Source organism: Lissotriton vulgaris, chromosome 2_1 (genome assembly GCF_964263255.1).
Source record: "Lissotriton vulgaris chromosome 2_1, aLisVul1.2, whole genome shotgun sequence".
Lineage (NCBI taxonomy): Eukaryota > Metazoa > Chordata > Amphibia > Caudata > Salamandridae > Lissotriton > Lissotriton vulgaris.
In genome coordinates, this window is record NC_141687.1 from 396058856 (window position 1) to 396073394 (window position 14539).

The 14539-nt window shown below is 47.8% G+C and overlaps 1 protein-coding gene across 1 annotated transcript in view; it reads right to left on the bottom strand.

Moving 5' to 3' along the window:
- ALS2 (alsin Rho guanine nucleotide exchange factor ALS2) overlaps positions 1–14539 on the bottom strand; it is a 1343724-nt gene that overhangs the window by 1210766 nt on the left and 118419 nt on the right. Inside the window, exon 4 of the mRNA XM_086955258.1 lies at positions 2641–3545. Coding sequence (XP_086811384.1) covers positions 2641–3545 — 905 coding nt within the window. The remainder of the gene's footprint in view (positions 1–2640; positions 3546–14539) is intronic.

Below are 14539 nucleotides of genomic sequence, written 5' to 3' on the forward strand. Positions count from 1 at the left end.
TGCTCCTTGGGCTAGTAAAGGAAGAACTGTGCCTGTGGTACCTGGCTTATGGAAAAGTTGTTCCAGAACCCAGGTAGAAAAGGTGAGCTTCAAGAGTCAGTCAGCTGACTTCCTCTTCCAGCAACAGGGCTATAACTGCTGAAGTAGCACGTTCTGGCCAGTCAGTAGCCACATTCAGCGTGCAGCCGAGACCACTCCTCGAAACTCAAAGGTTACACAGAGTCTACTGGATCAGGAAGAGTCATCGGATTTGTCACACAAGATGGCCAGTGACCCTCCCCAAAGGGCACCTCTGGTCCTGCTATGACCGGAGACCAGTAGGTCAGTCATAACTGGACTTCTGTTAGACCAAAGAGGACTTCAAGGGCCATCAACCCCTGTGGCCAAAGTCGATTTTCACTTGGATTTCCAGGTTTTGAACTCATTACACTACACCATGCAAGATACTGTGGAGGAGTCATACCAACTAGTTTAGTTTGTTTGTTTCTCTTTAAGTAAATTCAGAAGGTTTACTATCACATGATCTTAAAAAATGCAGTATTAAGGGCATCAAGAGCAACGTATAAGGTATGCTTAGATTCTTCATTACCATTTAACAGATGCTGCTTAAAGCCTTTGCCATAAGTGACTGAGGCATGGGAGTCAAATAGGGACGCAAGCAGAATTGCTCACAAGTAGAGCTAAATTCCCTGATGCAAAAAATATTTCTTTCCCAATAGTCAAGATTCTTGGACTCCATTTCATTGACAACAACACTGAAATAATAGGATCCAGTGTTGCAAAAGGGGTGTTACGTTAGGTTCCTCAGTGAGCTAGATATCATAAAAGGCTCAGGTCGACTGATATATGGCAGTGTTTCTTGGCCTGCTTGCTTGTCAATGGTTGGAGCCAATAGACGCTACAACCACATTGATAACATTGCTGCTAGAGAAGTACCATTGGAAGGTAGCAATAGCTGGCTGAGATCTCCTGTTAGCAGATCCAAGATCTCAGTGAGAACATTAGATGTCACCTCTAACATGGCAAGAAGAATTTCAAGTGTGTTTGCTGCAATAACTACATCTATATTGGACTGGTGCAATCAGAGGGCTGCAATATTCACTTCCAGGGACGAAACCCATCCATTGGAGTCCTGCCTATCAATCAGTAAGACAGAGACAGAAACAATAGGGTGAAGGGGGTATGTGGTAATCTTCAGACTTGGTACCTTCCACAATGTGGCAGAAGCAGTCTTCGCCCATACCGTTGCAAACAAAAGTTATAGCACCCAAGGCTACAGTGCTTGGTGACATAGGCCGTCTGGCCTGAAACATCTTCTAGGTACTTCAGTTTTTTTAACCCTCTAATCCAAAACGTGTTCAGACCATTCTTGAGGACCGCGCTGTATGTCTGCTGTCAAGAGGGAGAAGACCATTAAAATCAGTCAAATATTGTTAGAAAATTTCGAAGGTTTAACCATCACACCCACTGAAACTTGGGCCAAAGCTGTAGGAGGGGTGTGCTAAAATGAGAGACATGGCTTGACGCAGTGGCAGCTTCAGCATCTAATGTAGGAGGGACAGAATCGGGAGAACTACATCATGACTTCCTAAAATGAAGCAACCTATGGACGGTTGTAATGGAGGCTAATGTAAGTTTGCAAGAGATTCTTCTGAAGAGGACTAAGACAGTAGCAGTAGAGAGCCACTCAGCTGATTTTACTTCCTTACAACCTAGATAAGAAAGAGGAAGAGTCAGAGCTTCTTTTCTTTTTTTTCACCATTGGGTGGGGCAATGGAACTGGGACCCAAGGTGCTTGCATTATACAGCCAAAAGCTTAAGCATACTGGATCCATAATCCATTCTGAGATACCACATGCATCTATCATATTGTCTGGTCAGTACCATATAGTTCCTGCATTTCCCAAAGGGTAGAAACCAAGTGGTGTTATGGCTCTGCCAATAAGATGAGACAATTTGAGAAAATGCCCTGAGAAAACAGAAAACCATTGATTTTAGTATTGAAGATCAAACAAATTACATTGCACCTTTATGGAATAGTGTCATCACATCTGTGACACCTTAGCAGCTGCATTAATGGAGTCTTTCTACTACTACCTCCCACCCATTACTGGGATAGAAAACTCGGTGCTTAATTTGAGCCTGCGGTTTCCGGGGCTCAAAACCGGTAGTTAATCATCAACACCGGCACTTTTTATGAGCACCAGTTAAGGACACATTAATTTACAGGGAGATTAAGTGATTTGCTCAGAATCACAGGATGTTGAGTTGACGTCGAGACTCAAACCTGAAGTCTGCAGCTGTGATCATTCTACCACATCCTCTCCCCACTTTCATGGTTAGCAGTTGGTTCTGTTTTAGGAGGCGCTAACAGGAAAACTGGGCTGGTGCAAGATGCCTACTGACTAGAGCCTCTGCACTTATTTGTTTACAAATTAACCAATGAGAAAAATCCACATTTAACCAGGACCACAAGGATATTTTAAAAGATGAGGAATCTGTGGATAGATTAATCCATTAGGAAAGAGGGTTAGACACAAGAAATAAACTCACGATTATACTTACAATTATAATGTCTTTTTCCATTTACAATTCTAAAAACAACATAATATAAACGTACGAGAGTAAAACGTATATTACCTGCTCCTGCTCTGTGACTTTGCTGTTCACTGGTTCTTCATTGGATGTGTGTTCTGCAGCTTCCTTACCAGGATACAGGCAATTAACCACATGTGAGATGTTCATAATCCTATTTACTCCCTGCTCAAATGAGTTGGCATTATCACTGATGGACTGACCAGTCATGCTGGATTCTTTAGAAAGGCCCTCGATAAGGGACACTGGGCCATCTCCGTGCTGCTCAGTTGAATCACTTCGCACCTCAACGGACTCAGAGCACAAGGGGCTACGAGGAGTTGGATGGGAATCTGGTAAAGCTACACCCAATGGGCAGCAGTGACTGTCTGAAATGATTACATGGTCTTCCTTGTCCGTCATCGTGATCAGAAGCTGGCTACAGTGGTTGCACCTCTCTGGAACAGGTTTCATTTCCAGAGAAAGGGAGCATTGAACAAGTGCCAGGCTGTGGTGAGATCCACAAGCCACTTGCAGTACAATGCGCCCTGACAAGTGCTCCACCTTTTGAGGTTTGGCAACTGGGAAAGTGTTGGTGTTGAGGCCAAGCTGGCAGCCGCTGCCCCATGCCCAAATTTCTCTGCTGATTGACAATGCCAATGTGTGCTCTTCTCCACAGGCAAGCTGCAAAACCCGGACCCACTGTGGGGGTCTTGTCTCTTGGTCCGATATACTGACTGGGATGGGTTCAGGGACATAGGTTTGATTAAGAACCGCACACTGGCCAGCAGAATTTCCTCCCCACATGTAGACCATACCCCCATCCATCACAACTCCACTGTGGAAGCTACCAGCTGCCACAGACACAGCTCGCTGTCCAACTAGAGTCTTCTCCAAGACAGGGCCAGATGAACCATCTTCTTTCATGCCCTGCCGCCATGGCAGTCTTCCATAGCTGTAAACCTCGCCATCTGAAAGCAGAGCATCAACAGTTATGGCTTCAACATGTGGATCACAAATCCCTATAACTTATGAAAAGTGTGTCTCTTTTATAAATAATGCTTGGGAACAATTTACCTGATGAAGGTTTAGTCTTTGTGTATATAGTGTTAAACTCCCTAGACAAAGATGATATTCTGTCTTTTTACTGGAATATTGGAGGATCACTTCATTTCATTTGTTATTTACTATTCCAAATGTTAATCTCAGATCATTATCAATTCCCGTCTTTATTGCCACTCCCCCCAACAGTTCTCACTTTTTTTCACTAAAGAATTATATCCTCACTAGCGTTACTTTTTCAGCCACTCGTAAGCCTCATTATGTACTCGAAAAAAGGTCTAACCTTCATTGTGTTCTCAATCATGTTAAAAGGTTACTAATAATGTGAAACTAAAAATATTTTCCTGGCTACGTTGTCTCTCCTTGACTTTATGATGAAAGAGAAGGGTCCAATCTACATCGAAAACTTTTTCTATAATGTTAACATAAATGAATGACTTATGCTTTGTATTGCTAGTTTAAAATTAAAATAATTTTTGGTTTAGCATTTACACTTTCAAACTGGTAACTTTTCAAATTCACGGTCTAACTTATTGTGGCCAACGCTAATATTTACACTGGCCTACGGGGAAGCCTATTGCTTATCACGGCTCGGCTTTCTGGGCTCTCCATCTTCTCACATTTTTCCCTTCCCTGGTGAATAGCTTAATTGCCATTATGATTGGATGACTTGAACTTGTCCATTGTTTACATTCAGGAAACAACTTTTTTTTATTTTGCTTTTCGCACACCATAAAACGATGTGTTTTTCTTGCTCTCTCCCACGTGTTTTGCTTCCCCTCCCCATGACAGCCCCCTTGCGCTCTTCATGTTTCTTATCCCAGCTCAACACTAGCTTCAACCTTCCTGTCTCACTCAACATTTTTCCCTTTTCCTCTGAGCTCCTCTATTGCCCCACCACTCCATGCTTCTCCATACCGCTCAGCAGCATTCAGCTGCTTTGCCACTCCTCTGCTGCTCAGTCCTCCTGTCATTCTTTTAGTTTCAAATTTTTTCTGACGTCCCAGCAGCTGCAATTTTGCTTTCAGGTCCCTTCTTTCTTGATTATGCACGTTTGCGTAGTTTTTACAAGTTAATTTACAGCTCCAAGACATGTTTCTGGCACCTTGGAACGATACATTAAAAGGAAATAGATTTGGCTACCACAGAATCATGTCACAAAGCGTGCATGAATGTTTACAAGTCATCACTTTGGAGCCAGCCATTTCTTGCATCATGTTTTGCAATTATCTTTGGCATGGCAAACAATATTTATTTGCCCATCTGCCACAAGCACTGAAAAAGTCAAAAGGTTGACTAATGCCTTTTAAAGGAGAAACCTACTGGCTTTGTCACTGCTTTTTAAGTACAATGGGGAATCTGAGCTCCATGATGGGGGCAATCTGTATATTTGGATCTCATCAAGATAATTTTTCTCAAAATACATAGAAATAACAAGCATTTACAATGCAATGGTTTTGCCTTTGTTAAAGTTACAGCTATTGGCATTGCTCTTGACATTTTTTTTTTTTTTTTTTTAAATTTTTGAAAACCTTTATTAGTGCATCAAGAAATTACAAATAGTGGCCTACAACCGTCAGGCCGGCCACAAGTACGGTTGAGCACTTACACAGGCAATACGGTGACGCGACATAACAGCAGTGTGATCAGTAAGCATTCAGCAGTTACACTATGGAACCCTTGCTGGCGCGTCTCAGGAGTTCTGAAGGTTAATTTTCAAAGTTTCATGGCAAGCAATAATGTCCAACTATTTAATTTCAATAAAAAGGAACATAAGCAAAAAGAAAGAACAGGGTCCGTGAAGACGTAAGATAGAGATATCAACGCAGGGATACACACCCCAGCAACCCAGGGAACAAAACCCACCAGGCAGAATGGCGGTCAGGATGCACGTTACCAGGATATTAGACCCAAGGCCCTATCAGTATTCGCCGCCACCCGCCCGGCAAGAACGTCAACACTCACCCAAGACATAAAGAAGAAGAAATAAAGCAGAAGAAAAAACCAAGGCACCATAGGAACGAAAAAAAAAAAAAAAAATACCCATCCCACAACCCCCACCCTACACGCATGCAAAGGCTACGGCCTACCCCCCCCCAGCAGCGCGTCTGTCGCCCCATAAACCCGAAATGTAGTAGAGACAGTAAAGAAAGAAAAAGAAGATATAATGTCACCATTAATAAAGGGAGCCAGAAAAGACAGGTCTAATCTAATCCTCCCAGGAAACCTAACCCCGGGGGAGGGCCACACTTTCCTTACAAAATCCGGACTCCCGAACTCACACAGCCCCATACAGCTCCCACACCGTGTTCCAATAAATTCAAAAACAGTCAGCCAATAGAGAGTCTAAACATCCGTATCTAGAGTCGCAGGTCGACACATTAATTACAACCCCCCCAACCAGAATAGAGAGCAGGACATAGCGATTCCGAGTCAAAGCGGGAGAAGGGAGTACATTATGTGCAGTCAGCCGAGCAAGACATAGGTCAGTCCGAGTCTCCGCCATCCATCCGAGCAAAGGCACGAGAAAGAACATCAGCCCTGGCCTGAACGGCGAATTCCAGTCTGGGCCGGCCATCGCTGCGAGTAGTCCCCAGGTAGAACAAAGGAGCAAGATGGCCGCTCCCAACGAGGAAGAAACACAGGAGGCGGAGAGGAGCGTCCCCGGTCACCACCAGGTCCAGCATCCATTTCGTTGAGCACCCCCTCCACAGCGCACAATCTCCACCACCTTAGAAAAGCTGCTCCAGAGGCAAAGACCTCATGGGGAATCAGGCCCTGGGAGGCCGGTGAACAGAGCCATTGTGGGGAAAGAATCACAGTTCCCAATGTGGGGGGTAACATTGTAGCCAAAGCCTCACCAAGGAGAGGATCAGCAACATTGTCGTCAGGGACACGGCACATTTCCGCCCTCACATCTTGCAACCTTGTATCAGCTCCAAACAGTGCCTGAGGTGGCAGGGACTCAGTTAGCCCTGGTCGCGTTACACAAGAGGAAGCACCCTCAATCTTCTCCGTCAGCTCCTGGACGTTACGCCGCCATGTTGTCGCCAAGTCCGCAAGGGCGAGCAGGATATCCCCGTAGGTCAGGGTGTCCTGAGTCAGCAGCAGGTCCGCGGCGAGCGGCGATGCCCTGGGGACCGCTTCCAGCCCAGTAACAGGCAGGGCAGCGCGCGGCAGCGATGATGAAGCAGCCGTCGCCTTGTCATGAAGGGCGAGCGCCATTGCCGCCACTCGGGAAGTCCGCAAGGATGAGGGGGGGGGGGGGGGGGGCGATCTTACTTTCCAGGGAGGCAGGCGTTAATGCTCCGGCGATAATGCAGCCCACAGCAAGGGGTTGCACAGTACAAAAATCACCTGCCCGCCAATGCGATTGTTCTGCAGCCGGGATTCGCCCCAAAACGGGGAATGCCAAGGCGATATGCAGCAGAGCGGAGGGAAGCGCCTCGCAGGGAATCCAGTCACAAAGACCCACCTCGGCCAAGGTGAGGCACTCTGCATCGGGAGAGAAATGAAAAGCACTGTGTCGAGATCGCAGCACTCCCGTAGGCATCGGCACCTCCCCCACTCGCCTCACCAGCCCGGTCCCATGGCGTCCAGCGGTAGCAATCAACACAGCTACCCGGGCAGCTCCGGAGAACGGCGAAGTCAGTGATTCCTGCACCAATTCAGACCCCGGAGGTCTTAAAGGAAAGCGGTCGGCTTCTGCGTGTTAGTTCCAGCATTTAAACACGGTGTGAGCCAGGAGTAAAGTCAGGATATTCCGCCAAAGGTGGACGGCTTACGGAGCCGGGAGCTCAGACGTCCTTCCCGTCCGCCATCTTGGCTCCTCCTCCGCTCTTGACATTTTTATTAATGTTTTTTTAACATAAATAAATGGCATTGTCATTTACAATGCCACTAGCTTTATCTCCCGCAAATGACACACACAGTGCCCCCCCCCCCACACACACACCCACACAGAGCCCCCACACACACAGCCACACAGAGCCCCCCACACACACAGCCACACAAAGCCCCTCACACACACAGCCACACAAAGCTTCCTACACACACAGCCACGCGGAGCCCTCCACACACACCCACACAGCACAAGCAGGCAACAGGGGCACACGGTGGCACAAGCAGGCAACAGGGGCACACGGAGGCACAAGCAGGCAACAGGGGCACACAGAGGCACAAGCAGGCAACAGGGGCACACAGAGGCACAAGCAGGCAACAGGGGCACACAGAGGCACAAGCAGGCAACAGGGGCACACGGAGGCACAAGCAGAGTCCATAAAAAAAACGGCTTTTATTTTGAATGTGGTACTAGGCCTTATGGGTGTGCACTAATTTTGCTTCCAGCACTGACATTCATTACCTCTTTCACCAGTTGTTACTCAGTCTATACCCCAAAATATTGTTGATTCTGTCTTATTAGCTCAAACCTGGAAATTCTCCATGCTGTCTTCCTAATTCTTTACCAATGGGTATTTACATTTTGTCTTCGCCTATTGCTTAACCACTGGAAATACAGACAACCCAATTACACAGAGACAACCACACTACACAGATGCACCCACCCCTGCACAGTGCCACACCGCCCTCCCTACAGAGGCACACCACAGTGCAGACACACTAATGCAGAAACTCTATCATGCACAGGCGTTCGCATGTACAGACACACAGATCCCCTTTAGACAGAAGTACATAATCCCAGTAGGCTGACACACACACACACTCACCTTGAAGACAAAGATACCCAGATTTCAAAGCACACACATACCCTGCTGCACATGCATACACGCACCCCTGAAGTATACTTTCAAATGTCAATACTGGGCATTTATACACATACCCTGCTAGAAAGCCAAGGAAGGATGTAGTAGCCAAAGACACACGTTTTCACATTCTCAAATACAGTGCGACACTGGAGTGGTCCACATCGCTCTCCAGAAGTTTTAGCTGGTTAAAAAGCCTTTATGGGGGACCGTGGCAATGCCAGCAGCTGAGATAGCCACATAATGCGAAGCACTGAGTTCAGCACCTTCTAGAGACCACCCTCTCCACACACACACACCTTTTTTCGCTCCCACTGAAAGCCCCGTGTAAATGGCCGATTTTCACTCTGCACTTAACTCGAGTTCATTAAGCACTTTAGAACACCTAACTTTGTGTGCTGAGATGTAACGCTCATCCTTCGGAAGGTAAACGCAAAATACAAGCCCCAGAATGCAGCGCGCCGCTAAGTAAACAGGCCCGGTTGGCACGGGTGTGCAGCGGTCCAGGGTGGCAGTTATTGCTCCACACTCGCTTCCTGCCCCGTGGACTTCCTGCTTCGTCTCTCTGACGACGGAGGTGCCCGTCTCTTATGGGCGTGCACGGCGAGGTCTCAAACACCTGATTTCACCTCCGGATAATTAGGGTGAAAGGAGCGGCCGTGGGGTGAGGTCTGCAGCGGGCCTGGCACAGGTGAGTCCCTTCCTCCTTATTACACACCGGGAACCAGTGCCCTCTGGTCCTCAGCCGGGGCGTCGACGTGTGAGCACTTGTGAAATGGGAGTCACAGGCGAGCCAGGAAGTGTGCACAAACGAGGGCACATGCCAGCCTCCCGGCAGGTGCCCTGGTAATAATATTTCTGAAGTACGGATGTGTTTGACTACAATGCTAATGTTTTCAGGGGAATGAGTGCCTTCTTGTTTTAGCTGTGATGCTTACAATACCAGCACCGTTCGCAGACACAAGTGAGTGCACATTTAGCAGGCAAATACGGGAGCGTCGTTCATTTTTCACAGTGCACACAGATGAACATGGATAAATAGATCCAAATGAACTGAAAGCAAACAGACCTAAACGTCAAAAAAGGCGGCAAAAACATAAGCGCTATTTACAAATCACAAGCGAGTCCTGGCGCCTGAACCCCTTAATTCGACATTGACTTACTGTGTTAAAAAAATAACTTTTTAAAAGATTTGTGATACTAAAGGGGATTCCAGTTGAGCCATTACAGGGGAATCTATAGGGTTGGTTCCGCCGCCGAAAAAAAGTGAATTAACTCCATCGGCTTCTGAAACAGTTGGAAGGAATTTCTAAAGACTAAAACCAGCTCGTGCCAAGGACACAAACACACGAAAGTGGTCTGTAGAATTCGTTTCTAAAAGGCGCGGAGGGGCCTCTCTGTAGGTCACCGATGAGTAAAGACAAGGGTTTTAACTACTGCTGCAGTCAGTCCCTAAAGTGTGGGTGTAAAGGGCTCCCACCTGCCAGCGCCCCAAAGGTTGAACTCGGAGATCTGAATGACTTCAAGCCGATGAATAGCGCAGCGAGCGATGGGCCAATCCCAGCGCGGCCCTGAGGCGAGCCCCCGATGACGTCAGAGCTCCTTGACCAATCGGAGCGCGACTCCCTCGTGCCAGCAGCCTATCAGAGCACGGCTCCTGCGTGCCAGCCACCAATCAGCTAGCTGCCCCTTCGGTTTGGTCTCCGTGGCTCTGGAGATGCGGGCGGCGATTTCTAGGGCAGTCTCAGGCCCCGGGCCGCGGCGGTGGAACACAGCAGGGTTACCTCACGGCAGGGGTGCTCACAGCCAGGAGTTTTTAGGCCACAAAAGCGGGGGATAAGGAGAACGATCTCGGCCTCGGTAACTCCTAAGCACTCACCTGGACTTCTTCCGGGTGCCGTCAATGCCGGCCCAGATTCGGGGGCGTTCCCGAGAACAGGCTTTCGGCTGACGTAGCCAAAAGCCAAAAAATCTCGGGAACGCCCCCGAATCTGGTCCGGCATTGACGGACAGATGTGTCTTCCAATGGCTAGCCTCCATTTATGGAGCTAGCCAATGGAAGACAGGGGCGGATTCCCAGCCCCATACTATACTCATTAGGTTTTCGCCTAGCGAAACGATGCTTTCGCATCGTTTTCGCCAGGCAAAACCTAAAAAACTAAGGAACAGGGCTTCTGACTCCATGCATCCAGGGTCTGGAATGACATCCCAGCAGGCCTGCCCAAACCTAGCTCCAATTTAGGAAGATGCTGAAGACCCACCTCTTTAAAGAACACATCAAGATGTAGTACTATCAACTTTCACCCTAGGAAAATAGCTATCCCTCCATTAACCTATTGAGTGTATCATTGTCTTGGGCTCTGCAAGGCACTCTACTGCCTTTTGGTTAGGTTTGCTTGTTCTAAAAACTATATATATACAGGTGTGCCCCACGCTACTTTAGGGGGAGGGGCAACTACCACTAGCAAATCCACAGCACCAGAAGGCATCTGAAGAAGGCTTCGCCGAAACGTGTCATGCCAACAGAAATAAATGGTTCCACAAAGCCCCTCGTGTCTCCTTGTCTGCTTCCAACCGAAGAGCAGATTGTTTTTTGAATATTTACGCGCTGCCAATGACACGGAAAGGGGACCCTTCCAGAATGAGTCCAGGAGTCATTGGCTTCAGACCCGGACCGCCGCCCACCCAGAGGAAGCAGAGGCTCTGCTGTCATCTGACAGCCCGTGACTGCACGGAGAGTTGCAGCTACTTTAACCGCATCTCCATTCTAGCTACCAGAGGGAACGAGTGGTTGGAAGTGGGGGCTTGAGAACCGTTTTTCCCTCAGCACAGTGCCATGGATTTTAACCTCACCTTGTTTAACATCAGCCGCTTACTTCAAACACACCAGGAAAAACGGGCTGAGAGAGACATTCAGGCAATCACGAACAAACTGCATGATGGGAGATGCAGTCCATACCTTAAAAAACTACCTGCGTGTTCTCTATAAACAAGGCACAGGTGTGCCCCACGCTAATTTAGGGGAAGGGGCAACTACCACTTGCAAATCCAGAGCACCAGAAGGCCTCTGAAGAAGGCTTCGCTGAAACGCGTCATGCCAGCAGAAATAAATGGTTTCACAAAACCCCTCGTGTCCCCTTGTCTGCTTCCAACCGAAGAGGAGATTGTTTTTTGAAAATAAATAAATATATATTATATATATATATTCAAAAAGCAATGATTTTTTCAGATTTGACATGTAAAAGAGTCTCTTGTGCATTGCAATGGAAGCACTCCTAAGGAGATAGAATTATGCACCCAACAGCCTATTGAACGAGGTGAGAGATAATTTCTCCTCATAAGCCCATTTGATGTATAGGTATATTATTTGTGCTGTCCAGCAAGACTGGAAAAAAAACATACTTGAAGAATCCCTACATGCCAAGCCGCACTGTACTATACCACCAAATGCTTTGCCTCATTTCAGACTCTTCTCACATTACTGCTCCGATCTGCCCTGCATTTTTAAACTAATTCCGTTACTTTCTGCCCGTACACTCCCAGCCTAAATGCAGTTTGAGTCATTTACCAATTTCGCTGTTGATACTTGCATGTCTTTTTGGCACTTTGTACCCAAAAGAGCATGATCTTGTGAATATTTGGGGTTTATTTGCAGTGATCTGAGTGGGGATGTGTTCATCTTCACTACTGTATTGATACCACTGGGAGGTTTAAATCCCTCTCTCGCCTCCAGTCTCCCTCTCAGACCTCTTTGCTCCCGCTTCTACTGTACAGGGGCAGTTGCAGTCTTTAAGTCTGTGATATCACCCCCTTCTAACATGAAGCTGCTGTGGATATACATACTTCCCTCTCCCTCGGTACTCGTTCAGCTCAGGCCTGCCTCTCCCCTCTGCTCTGAATGATGAGGCCTCGCAGGGGTCAATGTGTAACATTTCCGGGGCAGGCAGAGCTTGCCGTATATTGGCAGTTCCGCTTTGGGACTCTTTGCTTCTGGAGACGTGGCCTCCAGCACTGTAAACCCACCTTAAAAAGAGGTGTTCCCAGAAATGGGCTCAGTACCCCTCTACACCAGGCCCAAAAAAACGGAGTGCAACATTTATGGTGAGACTTCGAGAATGGGCATAGTGAAATACATAGCGACCCTGGCGAGGCTGCCGGAAATAATCTGGACACAAGAATCCAGATGGGGCCTTTAGGACTCGATATTAATGTTTCCGGTGCCCCCTGCAAAGGATGTTTGCTGTTACAGAGCAACACTCTTGTTTTCTGTGTCGTTTAGGCTGGTTGCAGCGCTGCGATCTGTCTGCAGCGCTTGCAGTGGATGCGCTGCAGGGACCTGCATTGCTTTCAGTAAAGGCACTGTTTGGAACGGCAGCGTTTACCGTTAAGGTAGTAATGGAATCTGCAGGGATTGCAGTGCAGGCGCTAGTGGGATGTTTGCAGTGCTCACAATGAAAGCACTGCTTGGACCTGTCTGCAGTGCCTGGCGCGGGAGGCACTGCTGGGGTCTGCAGTGCCTGCAGCAGAGGCTTCAGATCGCCGATGCTTCCGGGGGAGGCAGTGCTGGGATCGGCAGTGATCCCGTTGTTATCCTGGGACAGGATGAGAAAGAGTAGTGCGGGTTGGTGCGCTGGCCTTTAGCTCGAGTTGGTCAAGGTACAGAATTAAATTCTGGACTTTGCCCGAGAGCACAAAGTCACTACCGACTCGGTTTATGAATGGCGGGAGTGGATTCCCGGGGTACAGTCCACGCTGTGGCATCACCGGCTGGATGCCAGCCTCCTGCCTGGCACACGAGATGTCCGATGTGGATGAGACAGATGAATCTGGGAAATCCGGCTTCCTTAAATAGCACTCCGTGAGAGTCGGTGGGAGGGGGGTGCGGAGCTCCCCTCACTCCTGCGCCCTGCTTTGGTGCAGGCAGTCCGTGCACGGAATCATTCTAATTACCTGCCGCTCCTGCTGGCAGCCTCCGCCCGGAGCCGGCCGGCTCTCGGGCGCTGCTACTTTTAACACCGCCGCCCACCGGAGCCGCTAATTGCCGCCTTCCAGTTCGGTACAAATTACTTTCCTTCTGAGAAACCTACGCAAGGCAGGCAATGGCTTCCCCAAGGAAGGGGGAAGCGAAACCACGTCCTCCCGGCCCCGCCCACAACTAGGCGGCGGGCCGGACATCTTCTTCCGGTGTTTCCAATGCCGGACCAGATTCGGGGGCGTTCCCGAGAACAGGCTTTCGGCTGACGTCGCCAAAAGCCAAAAATTCTCGGGAACGCCCCCGAATCTGGTCCGGGATTGACGGACAGAGCCGTCTTTCAATGGCTAGCCTCCATTTATGGAGCTAGCCAATGAAAGACGGGGGCGGATTCCCAGCCCCCATACTATACTCATTAGGTTTTTCCTAGCACATGCGTACTTCGTACGCATTGGCTAGGCAAAACCTAAAAAGGTACAAAGCGCTAAAGTTGGAACTTAGAGAAACTTTTTAACCACTGTTACAACCACGTCTATTTCACATCCAGAGATGTATTCCCTCAAAGGAGCAGAACTTGCTAAAACGAGATTTAGAAGTCAAACAATTATTAGGTACCTAAAGACTGTTTTAAAAGAATGTAAGGGGCACCAAATGTATACTCCAAATACTAAATCCCAAATCCCATTTTTTAGTTACATATAATTAGTTCTAACAATATATAATGTCAAACATATGAGTTTCAACAGTCAAAATATTACATTCCTCTATTAGACAATTTCTTTAAATTCGATTGCAAACCGATTCATAACCAACTCGTTTTTATATGCGATTTATCAATTCAAATACATTTCATTATTTGAAGCTGTATCAATCGAGAAGAGAGAATGCAGACCTTAGACAGACTATGACTGCCCCTGATCTTTCTGTGGTTAGTTCAAGTACTCTTCAATTTTCTGGCGATCCAACTGAAAGGAATTTCTAGACTCCCTTCTGGTCCGCTTTGCCTTTCACCCATTATGTTTCTGACTGCTCTAATGTGGGATACTTTATTAGCGTGCCTCTATGGCAGCGTTGGCTTGGGCTCTTCATCTGTTGCAGAATCAAATCCATGCCTAAATAATTATAATACTTTCAAAGTACATTCAAGATGGTCGAGAGGCCAGCTAAA